The sequence below is a fragment of the Anastrepha ludens genome, chromosome 6 (assembly GCF_028408465.1).
Source record: "Anastrepha ludens isolate Willacy chromosome 6, idAnaLude1.1, whole genome shotgun sequence".
Taxonomy (NCBI): Eukaryota; Metazoa; Arthropoda; class Insecta; order Diptera; family Tephritidae; genus Anastrepha; species Anastrepha ludens.
This window is the reverse complement of record NC_071502.1, coordinates 82,341,016-82,363,753: the sequence shown is the minus strand read 5'-3', so window position 1 is coordinate 82,363,753 and position 22,738 is coordinate 82,341,016. Positions and strand designations below refer to the sequence as shown.

Here is a 22,738-nt window from a genome sequence, read left to right as displayed (position 1 = left end):
TGCCTACGCCAGGGAGGCACAGATAGCAGCTGGCTAGTACTTGACTGGAATCCCCAGGGTCAGCGAAACCGAAGCAGACCTAAGGGCTGATGAAATCGTTGCAACAAAAGTGAAATAAAACCTGCGAACATAAACCTGACGTGGCAGCAGATAAAAACAAAAGCAGAAAACAGAACAGAGTGAAAAAATTTGATTTGGCCCTATGCTCCTCAACGGAACTATGATGGTGATGATATATTAAGCCGCTGCAGTTCCAAGGGAGGAACAAGTAGATCTTCAACAAATATTATTGCTAAGTTAGTTTGGAAATCATTACGATAGAAAAGGAAATTCGAAGACAAGAAACTTGAAATTTTACCATTCATGAAGAGAACTCAAAACATGGGCTCTAAAATGCTACCTCGGGGTGCGCCAGATACATTTTTTTACTATGCTGCCAGGGAGCAGCAAAGAGCTACCAGGAACACCAGAGGATACCGAAAGTGATTTGAGTGAAGCGACAGTTAAAACAGGTTATTCTTCGTGTAATTCTCTAACGTAAATTAGCTGCATTTGTTAACTAGCAGTTTTATGGTAAAAAATAATCATGAATTATAACGCCAAAAAATAGTGAATTATTACGTCAAAAAATAGTTCTAAAGCCAACACATCTATCTGCAGTACGCAGTCTTTGTTTTATCGATGGCTTTATTTCCGAAGCAAGTACCACATTCATTTATTTAAAAACAGCTGCAACAAATATTCAAGCCACAAATGTGGTTACAGCGCGAAATAATACCGTCAACAGCACTCGAACATCAGCAACTCAATTAACTGTCACAGTTTAATTACCGCAGAAGAGTGCAAAAACCAGAAAAAACAGCCATGACAATTACGAAACAGTTGTGAAAATGGCGCTAACCAAAAAAGGGGATAGACATGCTTACATAAAAACGTATGTAAGTATAAGTGCAAGCACAGTATTGTGCGAAATTGGGAGAGCATTCGTCTGAAGCATTGTTGAACAGCTATTGTAACGGGTGATCAATTAAGAGGAGTTTTTTTCATTTGCGTTTTTTTTACAGATCGCGCGCGAGTTGTGGCAAACTTTCATCGTGGATTTGTTGAACAACGTTTGGCATTTCATCATGGAAAGACTCACACCGCAACAACGTCTACAAATTGTTCAACTGTATTATGAAAATCAGCGTTCTATGACAAATGTTTTTCGTGCGCTTAGACCGCATTATGGTCAACATAATCGGCCTGCCTTAAACACTATTCGACATACCATCAACAAATTTGAATCCGAATATTCATTGGTGGATAATTCTCGACCGAATAGACCACGTCCAGCAAGAAGCATTGAGAATATAGCGGCAGTAGCAGAGAGTGTACGTGAAAACCGCGATGAATCGATTCGGCACCGTTCTCAGCAACTTGGACTGTCGTATGGAACAACTTGGACAATTTTACGGAAGGATCTTCATTTAAAAGCATACAAAATACAGCTCGCACAAGAACTAAAGCCAAATGACCTTCCTGCACGTCACCGTTTTGCTGATTGGGCTCTTGAAAAGATTGAAGAAGATCCTCTGTTTTCGAGCAAAATTTTGTTCAGCGATGAGGCGCATTTCTGGCTCAATGGTTACGTCAATAAGCAAAGTTGCCGTATTTGGGATGAAGAGCAACCAGAACAGGTTCCAGAGCTACCTTTACACCCAGAGAAAACAACGGTCTGGTGTGGTTTATGGGCTGGTGGAATCATCGGTCCATATTTTTTCAAAAATGATGATGGCCGCAACGTAACTGTGAATGGTGCTCGCTACCGTACCATGATATCGGACTTTTTGCTTCCTGAAATTGAATCTAATGATCTCTACGACATTTGGTTTCAACAAGACGGAGCCACTTGCCATACAGCTCGTGAAACAATGACTTTATTGAGAAGTCATTTCGGAGAGCAGCTGATTTCACGTTTAGGACCTGTGAGTTGGCCACCAAGATCTTGTGATATCACACCTTTGGACTTTTTTCTTTGGGGATTCGTGAAGTCCAAGGTCTATGCTGATAAACCAGCTACGATTGAAGCTCTGGAAGCCAACATTACGCGTGTTATTCACGACATACCAGTCGAAATGCTCGAACGAGTGATTGAAAATTGGACCTTCAGAATGGACCACCTTAAGCGTAGTTGCGGCCAACATTTGAATGAAGTCATATTCAAAAAGTAAATGTCAAAGAATGTCCTTTCAAATGATAAATAAAGGTTTTGAACATAATTTACATTTTTGTTTTTTTTTAACTATTGAAAAAAGCACCTCATGATTGATCACCCGTTACTATTAGATGACGCAAATTTAATCACATATCGGAAGATTTATAATTTCGGCAATTAATCAATAATTTTTAATGAGTCACAGCTGCAATACACAAAGAGGCAAGCAACGGAGCGCGTAAAAGTGAAAATAAAGATTTCTAGCACTGAAAATGATTTTATCTTGAATTTATCTTAATGCAAGTTGATAAGTAATATGTATCGGATACTTGAAATTTAGCAAGATCTGGAGCCTTACCACCTCTAACCTTTTATGTTTACCATGAAATTGAAATTTGAAATTTGAAAAGGTCGAGCCAAGGAGCACCAGGAGATTTGGTGGCTCCTAAAACACTCAGGCTAAAGAGCCCATTGCATTTAAAGTTCTGGAAAAGGGCTAGATAGTCATGGAGGGAAGGAGAAAAGTATCAGAGAAAGAGATAGGAAAGAATAGAGATAGAGATAGTTAGTCCTGTGAGAATTTTCCGGATTCTTTGGCAAATCTGTAAATATCCTCCAGTTTTAGAGAACGAATATTACTCATTCTCATGACATCGGAACCCAATACTCGTAGCCTTGCTCTAGCAAAGGCAGGACACTCACAGAGAAAGTGCTCAGTGCTATCCGCCTCCTCCAAGCATGACAGGCATACCGGGTCCTCGATGATTCCAATGGTGGTCATATGCTGACCCCATGGGTTGTGTCCTGTAATGATGCCGACCATCAACCGAATACCTTTCCTTCTAAGTTTTAGTAGAAAGTTTGACTGTTTTCTGTTCGGACTTGTCACAAAACACTTTGCAGTTCTGCAGCGTTCTAGACCGGACCATCGCTCTTTATGTAGATTGCCTACATAATCGCTGATCCAATTCTTGATTCCTGCGGGACTGATTCCGATTATTGCCTCTGGCCCCTGTGGGGGCACCGCTGATCCACAGTTGGCCAATTCGTCGGCAATTTCGTTTCCTTGAACACCGGAGTGTCCCGGAACCCATATAAGTACAAGCCTGTTTTGTCTTGCGACAAAATTAAGCTTCTTCTTACATTCTTGAACAATCTTTGAGGTTTGCTTCGCGTTCTCCAGGGCCTTCAATACAGCCTGACTGTCACTGAAGACTCCAATCTGTTTCCCGCTCCATCTCCTCTCGATTATCCATTCGGCTACTTTCAGGATGGCAAAAACTTCTGTTTGGAAAACAGTTGCCATTTCCCCAATAGCATAGTGATACTTATTACTATCGTTTAAGTACCATCCGGCTCCAGACCCTATTTCAGTCTTGGACCCATCGGTAAAGAAAATATCCGTCAAACCTCCCTGCATGCATTCTGGATTGCGCTGACATCAAATTTCCTTCCAAATGAAACTGTGGGTATCAGGTCATCTTTAGGTGCCAAAAACAGTGGATACTGCTCCGACAGCAACTTAAAGATTTCTCTGTGTCCCGAAGTTCCATCTTCGTGCCAGAAACCATATTTATGGACTCTACCCATTGCTTTTATTGCTTCCTGTTGTATCTTAAGATCCAGGTATGTTTACCATAGTCGTGTATGAAAAATTGTACTAAGGCCTGAAGAAAGTTTTAACATGTAAGCCAATCAATTTCAGTCATCTCTAAAGTTGTCCACCAATGTTAAAAAAATCGTTTGTGTTATATTCCAGGTGTTTACATCTGAAATTTCATTTAAGACAGAGTAAAAATAAAATATGTTGTTGAAAAGTTCATAATTTATTCATTCATTTTTACGTGACGCCCTCGCAGGTGGAATCATTTAGAATTCTCACACCGTTCACTTTCACTTTCTTTTCAATTCCTTTTGATGTGAAGCTCTTTAAGGCATTACGTATTAGCCAGTATTGAAAGAAATTTTATGCCATAAAACTTCTCAAAATATCTTAAGGGAAGTGCTATTTTCGCATCTAAAGTACATTTTCAAATATCTCAATACTAGCGCTACAAATCGATTAGACTCAATTCAGTACTCAGTGACTCGACTAACGTTTGAAATCCGAATAAAAAAATTGCAATTAAAGAATTTTGTCCTACTGAATTGCAACTTTACCGAGAATGGTCTGAATAAAGTGATTATAAGTAACACGCTGTGAAATGCCCTCCACCTTACAGTCAATTGGACACGAAATCTCGTAAAACCAAAGTAAAATATTTAAACCAAATCGAAAATTTGAGAAGATTTAAGATTTCCGCAATGCCGAGATCTTTTCATCTGAATAGAGCAGGACGGTAGCACAGAAGGTGGAAATTGTATCTTTCTCTTACTTATCTGGGCAGCTTTTGCATCAATCAAGTGTCGTGAAATGCCCTCTAGGCTATTTGGCAGCTCATTCTTGAAAAAATTGTAAAGAAAGCAAACGAAAGATGGCGTAATGAAGCCACCTGCAAAATCGCCCGTCAACTGTGGCCGACTCTAAATGCTAAACGCACAGAATCTCTGCTAAGCCAAAATAAACACAGTCTTAGCACATTGATCTCAGTCATAACGGGGCACTGCCTAATAGGTAGACACGCCCAAAGGATGGGTGTGCAAACACATGACTTCTGTAGAAGTTGTCTAGATGAGAACGAGGAAGAGACAATCTCGCACCTACTGTGCCACTGCCCTGCTCTATCCAGACGCAGGTTTACTATTCTGGGTAGACAATTTTTTAATGAGTTAGAAGACCTCAGTTCTATAGAAATCAGAGATATTTTAAAATTTTTGAAAAACACACACTGGTTTTAGGAGAGATAGGGACAAGCTCCCCACGCGGCATCACAATGGGCTATGAGCCTGAGTGTGTCCCACAGGACAACCGCTTCAACCTAACCTAACCTATTTGGCAGCTCTCCGTTATAACAGAGAAAAGTGTATTAAAACTTTGCATATTTTGGCGTAGCGCAGGGATTCTGAACATTTAGCATTGACAGTCAGCCCCTGTTGCAGGGTAATTCTGTAAGTGAACTCGTCAGGCTATCTTTCGTTCGCTATTACTTCAAATATATATGAAAAATAATTTAATTTAAGAAAAGTCGAAATTAATCGTTAAATTTGATCCAAAAACCAAAAAAATTATCGTTAGGTATATAATTTTTAATTTTAAAGCTTGCTTCGAAATTATATTTAAAAAATAGGCGGAAATTGATGAACTAAAACAAAAAATATTTACTATTCACTAAAATTTTTGTCACTAACTCGATTCATTTCTAACCTCAAATTCTCTTTCGTGTCAACTGTTGACTGCCTGCGGATGCTTCGAAGTGAAGCTTTGAATTTTACTGCTTTCAATGTGTGAGTTCAATGCGGTTGTTATTCGATGATATTTTTGTGCTCTTGGCTAGAAATTTGTTCACAATGGTAATCTGCTGAGATTGTGCGATTACGTGCACGTGCGCGACCTTTTTTTATATGGAACAAAACACGCAACACCGTCAGCAAGGAAAAGGAATGAAAAACTATCTCAAATCAATGCAATTTTTCAGCCACTTCAAACTTTCACTTTGTTATACCAAAATTTAATGGACCATAAAACTGAGTACCAGAAATTTTACCAAAAGTTTGAAATTTTAATGAACATATTTTGCTGTTTTTTTTCAAATTCGCATAAAATGTGAAATTTCTATTTGAATTATTTGTTCATAAAAAAATTATAAAAATTTAATAAAGCGGAAATACAATAAAATCTCAAAACTTGTCGTTAAGTGCATGAGCTATAGTTATTTAACACTGCGTCACAATTTGTAAACTAAGCGCCGACCTTTTCACTGAATTTCAATGTCTATATTTAAGTTTGCATTTGTGATAGATTGGCGAATGAAAGTAACTAATTTTTTCTGAAAGAGTTTCGCAAGCTCTGCATGCCACTATTTACTTGCTATTTTGCGCTAAACTTTTCAACTTGAACCTAAGTTTGTAATAGCAACTAATGGAATAACGAAAATTTCTGCATGAGAGCTATACTTCAGGTAGGGACGTAAAATTGTTTAAGTCATGCACAATACTGTGATTTATACGTATATATAAGTTCCCAATGAATTCTGGGTGAGTAGCGTACCGACTGTCTGTTAAGTTCAGCACTTCAACCAAGTGACAAGAGAGATGGTACTTGGGTGGTACTTGCTGCCCTGAGTCGTGCAGATACACAATGCAGACTTGCATATACTTATATATATATATATATATATATATATTCACATTATTTGTGCATAAATATCTACACAGTTAAGTAATGTATTTGTATAGGTATGTTTTTGTGCATCCGAAACACTCGACATGCTCGGAGTTGTCAATGCTCAGAGCCAAAGTGGTTGCCACCAAGTTGTTGTAGAGCATTGCTGATGAGTGGCGAATGCTTGTTTTTTACTTCAATATAAATATATGTGCATGTATGTACAATATGAATATGTATGAATGTATAGGAATAAAATACTTATGTATCTGTGGTCACATCCAGCAGTCAACTGCTTCTTTTATTTTCTCATTTGTATCCTCTAGGGAGACACAGTCATATGTACGTGCTTTAAAATTACTGCAAGCAACTGCAGAAGGTACAGTGCGAACCTAACTCGCACAACTCCCCGGTTTCGCTCACTCTTAGCTGTTCTACTACATGTAGATACTTAAGTTCCTTCTCAATATTACCTTTTCGACTCCACAGCCGCCGAATGTAGCACCCAATTAAAAATTGAATTAAAAATAACAAATTGAATAAAAAATGTACTAAAGATGCAATTGAGGTTAATTGTACGTGTCATATTAGGTGTGGTGCTGTCAACAACAAAAACATCTTCACATATATATTTATGTATGTACATTAGAGTGACCGAGCGTACAAAAAAATGCATAGGTTTAAATTGGCGCGTTCCCAAGTTGTAGCTGATCAAAAAAATTATAAATTTCACTACACCCCTTCATGTTTATTTATTGATTAATCCGAAAAAAGCAATAAATTCTTATAGGCTAAATAGATGTATAGGTTAATAGGCATTAAAAAGGAAAGTACAAATAAACTATTCATAATAAATATTCAAAGAATTCATTAGGCGACATGAAAAGTCTATATCAACAAATCTAGAAATTTTATTAAACTCAATTAAGTCTCTAGTAATAAAATAATTTCGTGCATAAAGAGATTTTGAGCGACCAACATAGAAAAACTCTGAACTACGAAGAGCTTTGGCCGAAATATTAAAGAAAATTATCTCAAAAAGCAACGCACAGTCAACAGCACTACTAATCAAATGGAAAGTGAAAAACCAAGATAAGATTCTTCTCCTGCGCTGCAATGATTTTAAGTTAATCAATAAGCATCGCGATTCAAAAGCAACTGAGTGGTCGTCTACTAGTCACTACTGCAGTCCGACAAGGCTACGTCCTATCACCCCTACTCTTTAACATTGTTTTGGACGTCGTGATGAGCAAAGCTACGCGCAAAACTAAAGGCGTTACATGAAGACTAAATGGACGTACAAGAGAAGACATCGAAAACCGTATAAGAAAAGCGAAGCAAACTTTCGGTCTTCTAAATATTGTATGGAACTGCACGATTATCACGCAGCGTACAAAAGTAAAAATATTTAACTCCAACGTGAAGTCAGCTCTTATGTACCTTGCAGCCTCTGATCTTCAAACGCTGCCGGGTTTCACCTATCATTGTCTACGCAAAATATTGAGAATTTTCTGGTCCGACATGATCTTAAGCACTGACAAGTGGAATCGTTGTAACCAGACACCAATGCGCCTGGAAATCCTAAAAGGTAATAGTTCTGGCTTAGGCACATCTTAAGCGGATGCCAAACCTGCATCACCCGCAGCGCAATCGACAGGAATCCTCAAGGCAGCCGTCGTAGAGGCAGCTGGAAGCTGACGTATTCAAAATCAGTGAAACCTGACGCGAAATCAAGAGATTGGCGCTTGACAGAGGGAATGGAGGAACCTTGTCGCAGCAATATACTCCCCCGCGGAGCCATATATATATCGCGCTTCCGAGGCAGCGATAGGATCCGAAAAGTGTAAATTGCACAACGCAAAATGTAGGAATATTGTACTCTCAGGATTCGTTCAATTCTAGCAATATTGCACCATAGTACGAGGACCAATTGAAAGAGGCATACTCAAGTTTGGATCATACAAATGCCGTACATGAAAGCTTCAGCATATAAGGGTCGGAGAAATAGGAGCTATGACGCCTAACAAAAGCACGAATGGCGTAAGATTTGGTAATAATAAAAGTTGTATGACTAGCAAGAGTAAGTTTCGAATCAAATATTACACCCAAGTCTTTATTCTCACTTACCCGTGACAGGGGTGTGCTAGATATGTTATAAGAGGAGTCAGTGGCATTGACACGCTTCGAAAATATAATTTGGAAATACTTATTTATGTTTAGCAATAGACGATTATTGATATACCAGCTACTGAAATTATCTAACCCTTCATTTGCCTTAGTTGTGCATTTACTCCTTATTTCAATTAAATTTTCTAAATTATGTTTCATTAAAACTTTTGCGCCTCCAAGAGGTATCAAACCTCCTTGCCTAAATCTACTATTTTGTATTTCAAGAAAATAGCAATCGAGCGAGACCTCTCAGACGGCACGCCAATATACAAAGTTACACAAAATTATTCATCTTCTCGGAAGATTCATCGTATTTGCACACGGCGTTGATCGAGTTTCTAAGTTCTGTAAATTAGACAGCTGCAGTAAAGATCAAAATTAAGATTTCCATCACTCAAACCAATTTTTTTTTTTTGTTTCTTATTTAGTAAAAAAGTTTCCCTCAACTAAGTCCAATTATGCTCAAGGGGGAAGCTCTTGTGATTTCGGAAGAAACCAAGTACTTGGGACTAATCATAGATAGGAAACTGACTTGGAAGTCAAACATCTTAGAAAGAGTCAGGAAAGCGAACCTAGCTTTTTATGCCTGTAAGAGAGCTTTAGGTAAGACCTGGGGAATTAAACCTAAGGTTGCTCATTGGCTTTACACTGCTGCCGTCAGACCCAATCTTCTATATGGAAATGTTGTCTGGTGGTGTGCTATGCAGAAAAGATCCTATTCTAATTTATTGAATAAGGTGCAGAGATCAGCGGAATTAGCAATATGTGGCGCCATGAAAACCACGCCATCCATGGCTTTGGATATCATACTACATCTGCCACCCCTAGATCTCTTCTGCAAATACTCAGCGGCCTGCTCCGCTTTAAGGCTCAAAGCGCGCTCACAATGAAAGACTGTCACACATGGACATTCAACCATCTTAGACTCCTGCACGGATATACCCAGTGACTGTTATTATCACTCTCCCATTCTCTGCTTCGAAAGGAATTTCCTAATGAAAATCCCTTCTAGACTGAATTGGTTTAAAGAAGATCCAACACCCAACACATCGGTTAAGATCTACACGGACTAGTCTAAAGTGGACACCGGTGTAGGATCAGGGTTATTTTGCGAAGAGCTTTCTATTAGTGAATCCTTTAAACTACCAGATCACTGTAGTGTTTTTCAAGCGGAAATATACGCTATCCATGAAGCCTTAAAATGGCTAAAGATAAACAGAATATCATCAACGGATATCTGCATTCTATCAGACAGCCAAGCTGCCCTACGAGCCCTGGATGCATTCCAAACAACATCAAGGAGTGTCTTACGTTGTCGCCAATCTCTAAATGAGATGGCCAAACAATATCGTATAATCTTATCCTGGGTTCCAGGCCACAGAGATATACCAGGGAACTGTAGGGCAGACCAACTTGCAAGAGAAGGTACCTGTTTGACAGACATAAGAAATTTTCTGGAGATACCTCTCGCAACTTGTAAGCTTCTCATTAAGAACGCATTAATCAGGTCTGCAAATCAAAGATGGATTAGCGTTAACACCTGCCAAATTGCTGGGCAAACATGGCCAAGGCTAAATTTACGTCTGTCCAAGAGTATTATAAAACTGAATAGACTTCAAATCAGGACCTTAGTAGGGGCCCTCACAGGACATTGTCTCATAGGAAATCATGCAAAGAGATTAGGCGTATACACGCATGATTTCTGTCGTAGCTGCAGAAATGAGGAGGAGTTGGAAACAATTCAACACCTTTTTTGCACATGCCCAGCTCTAGCCAGAAGCAGGAACCGACTTTTAAAATCCTACTTCTTAAGGAATATAGATAATCTATACATTTTAGGTATCAACAACCTTTTACGCTTTGTCAAAAGCTCAGGATGGTTTAATATGGAGAGGGAAATGTAGCTCAGTCCCGGCGGCTCACAACGGACCCAAGTGTCATCGTTCTCTCTATGTGCGATGCGGCTGCCAAACCTAGTAAAACAGTTTTTTGAAATCGAAATCAGATGGCTAATTGTGTGTGGTACTCTTTAGTTCCCACCCTAATGTTAGTATTTAAATGCACTCATATACAAGTATTATAAAAGTAAGGGGATGTCAGTACTCCAAAAACAAAAGAATGAATTCAATTTCTACATTGCTGAAGCATAGCCGGTAGTTGGTGTGCATTTGAGTGTGAATTTTTATTTATACATTCCGTAATTTTTTATTTTCATTATTTGCATTTATGTACATATTTTTTTGATAAATTGCATTGTTTGCATTTTTTCCACCACTCAAATGCCGCTCGCTTTTCAAATTGATGTAGCACGCAAACATTGCGAGCGTACACTTACGAGGGTTGCTAATTATATTTCTGGTCAAATAATGGAAAAGGGAAAAGCGATTTTATTGCGTTTCAAAATATTCTCCACGATGATCAACGCAATTTTTTTGTGTTCGTTTGAATCAATTTTCGAAGCACTTTAACCTTCGCGTTTTCAGGGCATTTTTTAAATTGCGTGGGATCGAAGGGACACACTTGCTTAATACAAAGTTATCATGCCGAATCTTATTGATGCTGGTTACACTAATACCTGAGGATGCCGCAACCTCATCCTATGTATAGTAATATTACGATGCTCACTCATGTCGCGCACAGCAGCGGTATTTGCTGACACTGACCTCGTTCAGAGTCGGTGAGCGGACAGCGGCCCCAAGAAAATTTATTTTTTACCAGTTATTTTTATATTTAAAACAATTTTTTACGCTGCTACGGGATGTGTTGCCTCGCCGTATAATGATTTTAGTTCATAGGTCTATTCTTGTCTTGTTAATCGAACAAGTTCAAAAGGTTCTGAGTGTGCACAATGTCAGAAATAAAAATAAGTAGGATTGTCATATCCAAAGTTGATTTCGTACGCTTTTAGGAGGTTTTTCTGCTGTTGGAAAAAGATTTTGAAGTGGAAAATTAAATACCTATGTTCTATTATTTCTAACATTTTAAAGTCTTATTTTCATTTATCCCTAAACCATATTTTAAAAAAGGTTTTTTTTTTTGTTTTGTAAAAAGGTTTTGGGAAGTTTTTCGTGCCGCTTGTGAAAAAACTCCTTCGGATTTTTTCTTATTTTTTTTTTATTAATAGCTGTGACTATGCTTAGCGGTTCCTGCAGGTATTACACTGGAATTCTTATAACTTCTCAAGTTATATTCAAATAGGTACAGCGAACCATTGCAAAATATTCTTTATCTGCTTACTTTTGTACATAGTAATGCTGCGATCGATTCGCTATAGCAGTATTTTGTATTAATCTTATTTGAATAAAGCTGGAAAAGTTAAATACGTCACAGTATGAAACTTTCCCATTATGAAACTTATACTAACTATTGGGACATGATGGAAAGAATAATGAGATGGCGCCTATCGTGGTCCCGTTACTTTGCTCTCAGCGAATTTGACATCGTGAGTACCATTTTCGTAACTTGATATAGCGTTTTTGTTTTGTTATTTAGTCTCGGAGTCTTAGTTCTTTCTTCATGGCATTTTTCTAGCCTGTTCTAATTAAAAGTAATGTTTATAATTTTGTAAAATATACATTTTTTAAAAATTATTTAAATAATTCACTCAGTTTTAATTAGCTTTACTTTTTTTAACATCTGGTGGCATTGCCCACGATTGCAGGTGTTGTTGGTGTTCTTCTGCTGTCGGCAGTCAAATCTCTCTCTCGCTACTGCAGTGTTGCCTAGCTTTGGATATAAAAACGCACTAAAATACCCAAATAAAACACGAAATTTGTATTGAATCACTTAAAGAAGTTTGTATGCCTGACAAATTGTCTTTAAAATATGCGCTTTTTTAAATACTTGTGTTATGCTAATGTACAATTTATTTTATGAGTTTTTTTTTTGTTAAGCGAGACTATTTTGTTAAGGGAACGACTTATTTGCTATATTTGAAGTTATGTAATATAACTAGATAAGGTACTCTTTTTGTGAAAATGTCAGAATGGTTTCTTTAGTATTTTCTGGTATTTTGTTGCTTATTTTTACAAAGAATACACCTCTTGATGCCCTATGTCCCACTAAGGATTGATGGCCGGAAGAAACGATTACACCTCTTTGGTTTTAATCCGCATTCAGTAAATTCAAACGCCTTTTAAAATGTGTAAAAAGTTTTCAATCTTAAGAAGAGTTGAGAGAGGGACATTTAATATTCTTTCATAACCTTAAAAAGAGCAAAAAATTAAATTCACACTTTCAAAATATCAAATTCTATAAGAACCAACTAATTTTCATTAGCACTAAAATCTTCTCAGAGTGGCATTTTTTAACCTTCTTTTGTATAATAATACAGTTTTTTTTAACTTAAGGTTTCGGTAGCTTTAAATTAAAAAAAAGGAACAAACACGAAACTTCAAAATTTCACATTTTCGGTATAAAAAGAGCACTAAATTTACTGCGAAGAGCAACTGGTTGGCAATACTGCACAACTTGGAAAAAACTGACGTCACGTACTCTCTGATGAGCGCAATCTTCTTTCTATCATTCTTGCTACTGGGAATAGTCTCAGCAATTCATGAAAAAATAAGCACAAAATCTAAGTAGTTTTTTTCTAAAAAAAAGCAAAATAATAAATAATTTTTCACAAAACTTTTGAGCAAGAGAATAAACAAATTTTCCAAAGATATACTTTTAACAAGAATATTTTATCATAAAAACTAAAAAAAAAAAATTGAAAATGTCAAAAAGGACCGAACAAACTCTAAACCGAAATTTTCAACATTGAATAAATCGCAAAATTATAAAATTTTTTTTTAAATTTTTCGGTATTTTTTATTATATTATTTTTTTTATTCATGATCCAAAATTCTTGGACCACTTGAAATAGAATTACTCAATGGTGGAAGAAATCCAATGAAAAAAATATTCTCCCACGCTTTCAATCTCTTTGCTGCTGCTGTCGCTGCCAAATGAATTCTACTGCCCTTTAGGCTGTGACAAGTAATATATAATTGTTGTCCCATGTCGAAGAGGGAGGCGTTCTAAGAAATGAGTTTGTTAGATCAAATCTTAATGATTTAGGATACATTTGCCTATTAGTTGTAAAATTCGAAAACTCTAAATCATAGTTGCAAAACCTTTTTTGAGAAGTGTTTGTCATACAGCGAAAAAGTTAATTTACTCGCTAATCCATCAACTTTATTGAAACTTAGTATAGTATCTATGATTTGGGATTTACGTAAAATTTTAAATTAAAACAGAAAAATTATCATAATTAGTATACAGTACACCCACGCTAGGTCCGAGCGAACCTTTTTCTACTCACATTCCCTCAAGGGATGAGTGGGCGGGGTGCAACATTCGACGGCAAGGCATGGCAAACATGTTCACGGATGGCTCGAAGTTGGACGGAAGGGTTGGTGGGGGAGTATTCTGTGAGGAGTCTCCCATCAAAATTAAATTTAGGCTCCTGGACCACTGTAGTGTTTTCCAAGCGGAGGTATCCGCAATTAAGGAAGCGGTGAACTGGTTGCTTAATTCGGTAATTACCGTTAAGGAAGTAAATATTTACTCCGATAGCCAGTCGGCAATTAGGGCTTTGGGCTCGCTGTTAGTGCGTTCGAGATTGGTCGGGGAATGTCTGGCTTCTCTCTCGATTGCATCCGATTACTTCACCATCAGGCTCATTTGGGTTCCGGGGCACAGCGGCATAGAGGGAAACTGCTAGGCTGGTGAGCTGGCTAGACAGGGAACTTTGGAGACGGTTTCGTCGCGAAATGAGAGAATTGGGGTTCCCCTGAGAACCGGTGGTCTGCTCCTGGAAAGATGGGCCTCGAGTCTAGTCAGCGAGCGCTGGGATAGTGCGCAAACGTGCAAGGTCGCGAGATCCTTCTGGCCACGGGTAGATCGGGGACGCTCAAGGGAACTCCTAAGGCTAACAAAGCCCAGTTCTCAAATTTGGTAGGCATCCTTACCGGACATTGTCCGTTAGGTGTTCATGCCGTGTGACTTGGGATTGCCTCAAGTCCGTTCTGCAGAATTTGTCTGAGGACGAGGTGGAATCATCTCCACACCTTCTTCTCAGCTGCCCTGCTATCGTCTGGCAAAGACTCAGACCTTCTGAGCTCTCACTTTTTGGCTACGCCTGCGGATATAGCCGGTGTAAATACCATAAATTTGGTGACGTTCATCAATAGCTTGTTACGGCTAACTACGAACGCAAATCAGCCCCCGTCGGCGCCGTCGTAAAATGTATGGTCATCATCGTATCTAATCCCAAGGCTCCTTCTTCCTTCCCATCTCCTTTTTCCTCCCATGTACGGCACCACAACGGACGAATTTCTTAACATTTGTCCAAGTGAGCCCTTTAGCTAGGGCAGCCATTTAACCTAACCTAACCTAGTATACAGAATTAGTAATTACTAAATTAACTTCCCATTTACTTTTTGAGAGTACTCGTGTAGAGCAGCTGAGAAAATGAATGAAGTAATCAAATAACCAGTAACTTTTGGGTCAGTCGGCGAGTATTATGAAGGGACTGAATCGATTTTTTCTGAACTCAGACTTCTTAACTTGCCACTAATTGAGCTACACACACCGAAATAAATACAAAATTGTGCTCATTGGCAGCACCGTTGCACGAAAAACCAACATGAAAAGTAAATAAATAATACAAAATTTAAAGTCAAAAAGGAACAATAAATAGCAGACGTAACTGCTTGCCTCAAAAAGTGCCGCAGAATGGCACTGTAAGCGACAACAAATTTACTTTACCAAAAAGCAACAACTATAACAACTTACCATCCATGAGCTGGCGCGGCGACTGGTTTGCCTATGAAATTGTATTTGATTTTTATTGTAGCGTGAAATTATTTTGTTGCGACGCGTTGGCGCATAATTCTTTTTTATTGGCGTAATTATTTGTGATTGTCCCATTCCTGTTCACACCCTGTGCTATTCGTTGGCACGGCGCTCTACTATCGATTTTGTAATAACTGGTACAGTCACTTTCAATGCACCAACACATACATACACGTACACATACATACATAAACAGACACAAAAAATACTGTCGAAGTTTTAAATGTTAAAATGTCAACGAATTCAGTTTTTATAATGAAGCCTCTCGGTTTTTTGTTTCTTTTCCTCTCTTTTAATGCTTTTATGTACCCGCCAACGCAGTGCGGCCGTTGATTGTGAAATTACAGGGCGAAAATAGGCCCCTATCGGCCGATAACCCATATCCGTTGAAGTGCATGGTAATCGGTTCACGTCCGGCGCCGACGATTACGTGGTGGAAGGGCAGCACAATGATGAAGGATACACGCGAAGAGGTGAGTGTTTCACTAAATTCAAATACTTTTAATTTTATTTAGCAACATTTGCATTTACAATTTAAATTAGAGATTCATTCAATCGGTTCATAGGCAAATCACATATGCTTGTAAAAATTTCGGCTTTAACTATTTTTCACGCGACTTCAAATTCCAAACATTAAATAAACTACCGTAGCCATAAATTTGCTCCTGCAGGAAGTTCTTAGGTCATAGTATTTTAATTTGAACTAACAATGTATTGGTACTAGCAGTTATTTAGATGCCAAAATGAGTCCAAATATATGGTAATTCTTCACATTTTCTTCTTCTCTGCATCTAATAGCCTTCTTATTTTTCTTGACTTATGCGATAATCTTTAACTTAGCTGAGTACACTAAATGGATAGTGTTAAAATCACCAAGTGAAGCCAGGTGCTTCTCTACTTCTATTCCTTTCAAATAATTTCATGGTGGAAGTGTCAGTATCCATTCGCTGGATATGACCCGGCCAGCGGAAGTGTTGTATTATAACGGGTGACCGATGGGAATCTGACGTTTTTGAAATGAACAGTACACAGTTATTTTAAATGAAATATTTTATTTTAATACACGAAATTCTTTGTCATGACATGCCATTTGAAGATGAATATTATTTGTGAAAAATTACGTCGGGTGAGTGGTGCCCATCCTCCTGAATGCAGTTTTCCAGCCTTCTCCAAAAATCGGCCATCACACGAGTCATCAGTTCAACATCAATTGTAGCCACTTCTTTCCTGATCGCCTCTTTCAGTTCTGCCAATGTGCGGGGTCTGTGAAAGTATACACGTGATTTGAGATACCCCCACAGAAAAAAGTCACAAGTGCCAAGTCAGGTGATCTCGGGGGCCACGGGATGTCGCCAAAACGTGAAATTAAGCTTTCAGGGAACATGCCTCGAATCACTTGCATGGACACACGAGCAGTGTGTGCGGTGGCACCATCCTGTTGGAAAAAAATATTTTCCAAATCCAACTGAGAATCGTGTTGCGGCTTGGAACGGTTCCACACCGCCCACGATTGAAACGCACACGAAAAAGTCGCTGCACGGTAATAACAGACCCGCCATTCTGCACAAATGAGTCATACGCAAACATGCGATGTTCAACCGTCCACCGCTCCATAGCTACTGAAACGGCATCGAATGGCGAGTTTACTGGCTTGTAATTCGACTCCCTACTCCCCTCACCAGCAGAGTACTAGCCATCCCAAAAACGTCAGATTCTCGTCGGTCACCCTGTATTTACCTCCATGCGCTTTGTCTATGTCGTTATAAAGTTCATACTGATTATCCCTCCATTGACTGCGATATTCGCCATCGCTAACGCATGAATATTCATACAGCTTCCGCAAAATCTTTCCCTAAAATTCTTCAAGGGCTGTTTCACTGGATTTCTACTATGCATTGCACTGCCACTTCTCATATACTCATATACGAGGTGTGCGAATTTTGTGCTTTTCCAAATTTTATTTATTCATTAATATCTATTTTGTCCCCTTTAAAGTAGTCCTCATGAGATATTATGCCCTTGTGCCAACGTTTTTTCCAATCTTCGAAGCACTTCAAACAATCATTTTTTATCTTGTTCAGCTCTTCTCTCGATGCCGTCTTTATATCGTCAATCGTAGCGTAGCGTCGTCCTTTCATGGGGCTCTGAAGTTTCGGGAACCAGAAAAAGTCACAGGGGGCCAGATCTGGGGAATACGGTGGCTGTGGCATAATTAGTGTGTTGTTTTTGGTCAAAAAGTCGCGCACAAGCAACGATGTGTGAGCAGGGGCGTTATCGTGATACAAGAGCCCAATTTTGTTCTTCCACAAAGCCAAGCGTTTCTGGCGCATTGCTTCACGCAAATTGAGCACAACTTGCAGGTAATATTCCTTATTGACCGTTTTAACCTGTGGCAAGAACTCATGATGCACAACGCCCCTGCAATCGAAGAAAACGGTAAGCGAAACTTTTACACGCGACCGTACTTGACGCGCTTTTTTCGGTCTTGGTGCGTGCGGCAGCTTCCATTGAGATGATTGAGCTTTGGTTTCCACGTCATAACCATAAACCCACGATTCGTCACCAGTTATGAGCCTTTGGAGCAAATTTGGCTCGTCGCGGACAGAGTCCAACCTCGCAATGTTCATGCGATGCTGCTTTTGGTCGAAATTGAGCAGTTTTGGTACGAATTTCGCGGCGACCCGTCTCATGCCCAAATCATTGAAAAAAAAATCGAATGACACGAACCAATCGATATGTCGAGATTCTCAACAACTCCTCTAACGGTGATTCGCCGATTGGCCAATACCATTTTCTTCACTTCATTAATTTTTTCGTTTGTTGTTGAAGTGCTCCGGCGTCCGGCACGCTTTTCGTCGTTCACATCTTCTCGGCCTGCTGAGAACATTTGGTACCACCGATAAACGTTGCTTTGGTCCAAAGTAGCTTCTCCGTGTGAAACAGTCAACATTCGGAATGCATCCGCGCATTTAAAATCGTTTTTCACACAAAATTTGATACAGATTCTTTGATTCATCTTTTTCAATAAGTAAAACTCGAAGACGAGTCGATACACGTGCAAGCAAAGTAGCTGTCAACAATTAACTGAAAATTCAAAATAGCCGAACACGTCGGCATGAGTGAGATACATGTCCAACATATCCCCACAAAAAAATCGAAATTCGAATATACGTAACCTGCGAAAATACAAAATTCGCGATGCTTTTTTGAACACACCCCGTATAAGCAAATGCGCAGTATTCGTACTAGAGTTCAGTCTGTATTTTTTCAATTAAAGCCCAGGAATCGAAAAATCAATAAATTTGGTATCCATATATGAATTATCCCATTTGAAAAGGTACTATGAATTAAGTTCGGAATTTTTTTTTACTTATAAATATCCTTTTCCTTCAATATTCTGAAAATGTAATAGGCCTAATATTCTTTTAACCAGGAAGTAATAAAGCTAAAATTTACTTTAGACTTTTTACAATAGTTTTTCATCCAAAAAAAAGGGTAGAAATATAGATTTTTCGAATCTTTCTTTCGAATTCTGGTCCGTAATTTTTTTTTGTTTTTTTTTTTTTTGTTTTTTTTTGTTTTAAATGGAAATACTTTATTTGCAATCTATCTTAGAATACAGGTATTCAGCAAAAGAGATCTTATTACCTAATGACAGCATAGTATTTACACTGGTGCAAAAGTATAGAGAAAACTATAGAATTTTTTCTTTGTACAATTCTTATGCATATTTTTTGTTATTAGATATTTAATTTTTACTCGAAAATTGTATAACTTACTTCATGTATAACTTATATTAGAATTTTAAAATTTATTGGAGCATTTTAACAATTTCATATTTAGCTCTTTTTGCTTTTTTTTTTTTTTGTTCTTTTATTATTATTATTATTAAATTGACAAATTTAAATGAATGGCAAGTCTAAGACATGATTGCGCTTTAATCGTCTAATTTCATTGGTTGTGTCCAACAAGCAAATAGCATTTGTGTTTACATGATTTGAAAATCGTTCAATTTATCTGTTAGAATATACTGAGATTTCTCGCTTAACAAATGGAATACCTAGATCCATGTGTATGGCTTCGTTTCTGATAAGCCAAGGTGCATTAACAAGTGTTCGTAAGGACTTTGACTGGTAGCGTTGCAAAATCTCCACATTGGACTTGCCAGCAGTTCCCCAAAGCTGTATACCGTAGATCCATGTAGGCTTCAATATAGCTTTATACAATCTAACCTTGTTTTCCAGACTAAGTTGAGATTTGCCACCAAGTAGCCAGTACATTCTTTTGGTTTTATTTTTAAGCTGTTGATGCTTAGCTTTAATATGATTTTTCCATGTGGGGCGTCGATCAAGATGCATTCTCAAGTACTTCACTGTGTCGCTAGTAGGAATTTGATGACCATTTAGATACACTGGAGGACATTGTTCTCTTCTTAGTGTAAATGTAACATGAATAGACTTTTCATGATTAATATTAATTTTCCATTTATTGAGCCAAGTTTCCAAAGTGTGTAAGTGATTTTGTACCAGGGAGGAGGCCTCTGCAGGTGACTCACTAGATGCGATGAAGGCTGTATCATCAGCAAAAGTCGCCACTTCTACCTTTTCTGTTGTCGGCATGTCGTAAGTAAATATCGTATACAAGACTGGGCTTAAAACATTACCCTGAGGCACACCTGCGTTGATAGTATATATTTCAGATGACGCATCTTGGTGCTTTACATAAAAGTGCCTGTCGCTTAGATAAGATTTAAGCACTAAGTAAAAATGTGCTGATAAAAGTTTTTTAATTTTAAAGAGTAGTCCCATATGCCAAACTCGGTCGAATGCTTGTTGTACGTCAAGAAAGGTTGCAGAACAGTATTCTTTTCTTTCAATCGCATTTGTAATAACATTCACAATTCTGTGAAACTAAAAATTTAGCCTTTCGACAGCTAAGCTCTGTGTAGGTATTTCTATTTTCCCATGACAGCGATATACTGTCGCACAGTGTATTACATAGATATTAAAATGGAAATTTCTTCATGGTGCTTCTTTTATTTTGCAATTCTGCAGGTATATAAGCACATTAGTCGTGGTAATGGGTTATTTCGTCTGCTCTTTACAATATTAGTATTTAAGTAGAAAAAATATCTCCTAAAATTTTATTCCCTCAGTTGTTTATGCCGCACATCAAAATTTTTATTTGCAATAATCTATTCTACCATATAAAGGCTTCACTGGCATTGTTTGTTTTTTCCTCTTTATTGAAATCCCATTTTCGTTCTTATCGACTTTATTAAAATGCTAACCGCAGCAGCATATGCGATAGCTAAACACACTTCATGCACACACATATACAAGCGTTGATAAAAAAATAGATGCGAAATTCAATATTTGCGTTTTTTCTTTTTACTTTTGATTCGGAAATATTTCGAGTTATTTTTCACATGAATAAAACTCAAACGCAGGCACACATTTGACACTTCCGACTTGCATGAGAATATGCGATTACCAATACATACACGCATACAAAGTGCTGTTATTCTTACAGAACGCATATTGAGTGGGAGTAAAATATTTATGAATTCCTCAGATCGTGTGCCAAGAAAGCAGAGGCGAAAAAAAAAAAAACGAAATCATACTAAAAATCACGAAAGCAGCTAAAGATTCCAATCGAAAGTGTCATATTTTTTCCTGCATCGATATCAGCTTCATTTTGACACTGCTGCGCTTTGTGTGGTTGTTTAGTTGCGAGTGCGGCAGCCATTTGCATATTTTAATATGTTTTTCCAATTTGGGTACACTGATGTGGAAAAGTGTGCAGCCAACAGGAGGGAACTCCTGTACTGCTGATATGTTTGCATATCTGTTCGCTTGTCTGTCGAACTGTTTTCTGGCTGTTGGTTGGATGGTCGGCTGGCTGGACTGCATTGCGCGTGATGCCGCCGCAGCCATAACCCCCTCCTGGCTAGTGCTTCTGCTACTAAGACTTTTGTTGCTTTTGTCAACAAAATTTGCGTTGCATATTTGAGTTGTCATTTTAGGTGAAATTTCGCTGCGCTGACAGGAGCGTTGAAAGGTTTTTGTATGAGCATAACAAACATGCATATCTATTGTACATATATGTATACATGTACATATGTATGTATGTGTGTATGTTTGCATGCAAGTACGTTTCGACTGCTACTCCAATCTCGATATGAATACACCGCTTCGCCTCGCTTCATGGCAGCCTCTCGCTTGTCATACCAATCTCAACAAAACTCTATTTATATGCTTTTACTTTCACCCCCTTCGTCCATTTCTTAACCGGTTTGTTTGTTTTCGGCAAAATTTCCCTTGTCGCCGTCACCGCACTGACATTTATTGTACTTTTTTGCGCTGCATTGCATTGGGGTTATTCGTACTCCAGCGACATTTTCCATACGCTGCTCGCTCCCTATTTACTACTTTATCAGCACTTTGCTTTTACTACTGTTTCACACACACACGTTTTGTAAGTATGTATAAGTATCCTTAATGCATGTGTCCTTTATCATTTCCCACACAACCATTGCTAAGCCATTCTCCTTTATTTAAATTTTATTTTATTGTAATTTTCCCTCATCATCATCGTCTTCCTCATCATCATCGTTATCACTGCTATGATCATCATTAGACTGCTCACTAAATTCAGTTCATTTCATTTTGGTCTTCTTTTTATTGTTGCAGTCGAGTCCTGATGGTAATATGACAACGTCAACATTGACTTTTACGCCAACCATCGATGATCGTGGCAAATTCCTGTCGTGTCGCGCCGAGCAGAGCATGATACCGGAGTCGGGCATGGAGGATGGTTGGAAATTGGATATTTACCGTAAGTTTATTATTGATTGCCCAGCTACAAATGCACCTACCGCCACCAATGTGACAAGCAATGGCTGAGTTGTAACTCGCAGCTCGGAACAGTAACTGCAATTTGCAACTAAAGCAGAATATTGCTGTCACTGCAAATACTGCACTGAAGTTTTTATTCCTACATCATACGCACATTCACACAGAAAGTTATTCTAGCTGCAGTTGTACTTGCAGCTGATTTTATTGCGGTTGTGGGAAATAGCTGCCATTTGCAATCTGCTACTCCCTCGCTAACCAGGATTCGGTGTAATTTTACGCATTCAATAAAAATGCACAATGAAACGGAATGTGTATATCCTTACATACACACTTATGTAAACGTACATGTGTATTAGTATGTGCAGCATTATATTATAGATTGTTGCAGCGCAGTGAGCACATAAAAATTGACGT

General features: G+C 38.2%; 1 protein-coding gene across 1 annotated transcript in view; it reads left to right on the top strand.

The window, feature by feature from the left end:
* Positions 1–22,738, top strand: part of LOC128867138 (hemicentin-1) — a gene marked incomplete at its 5' end in the record, with an annotated part of 225,193 nt that overhangs the window by 66,164 nt on the left and 136,291 nt on the right. Inside the window, 2 exons of the mRNA XM_054108237.1 lie at positions 15,789–15,940; positions 22,160–22,304. Of these exons, the coding sequence (XP_053964212.1) occupies positions 15,789–15,940; positions 22,160–22,304 (297 nt within the window). The remainder of the gene's footprint in view (positions 1–15,788; positions 15,941–22,159; positions 22,305–22,738) is intronic.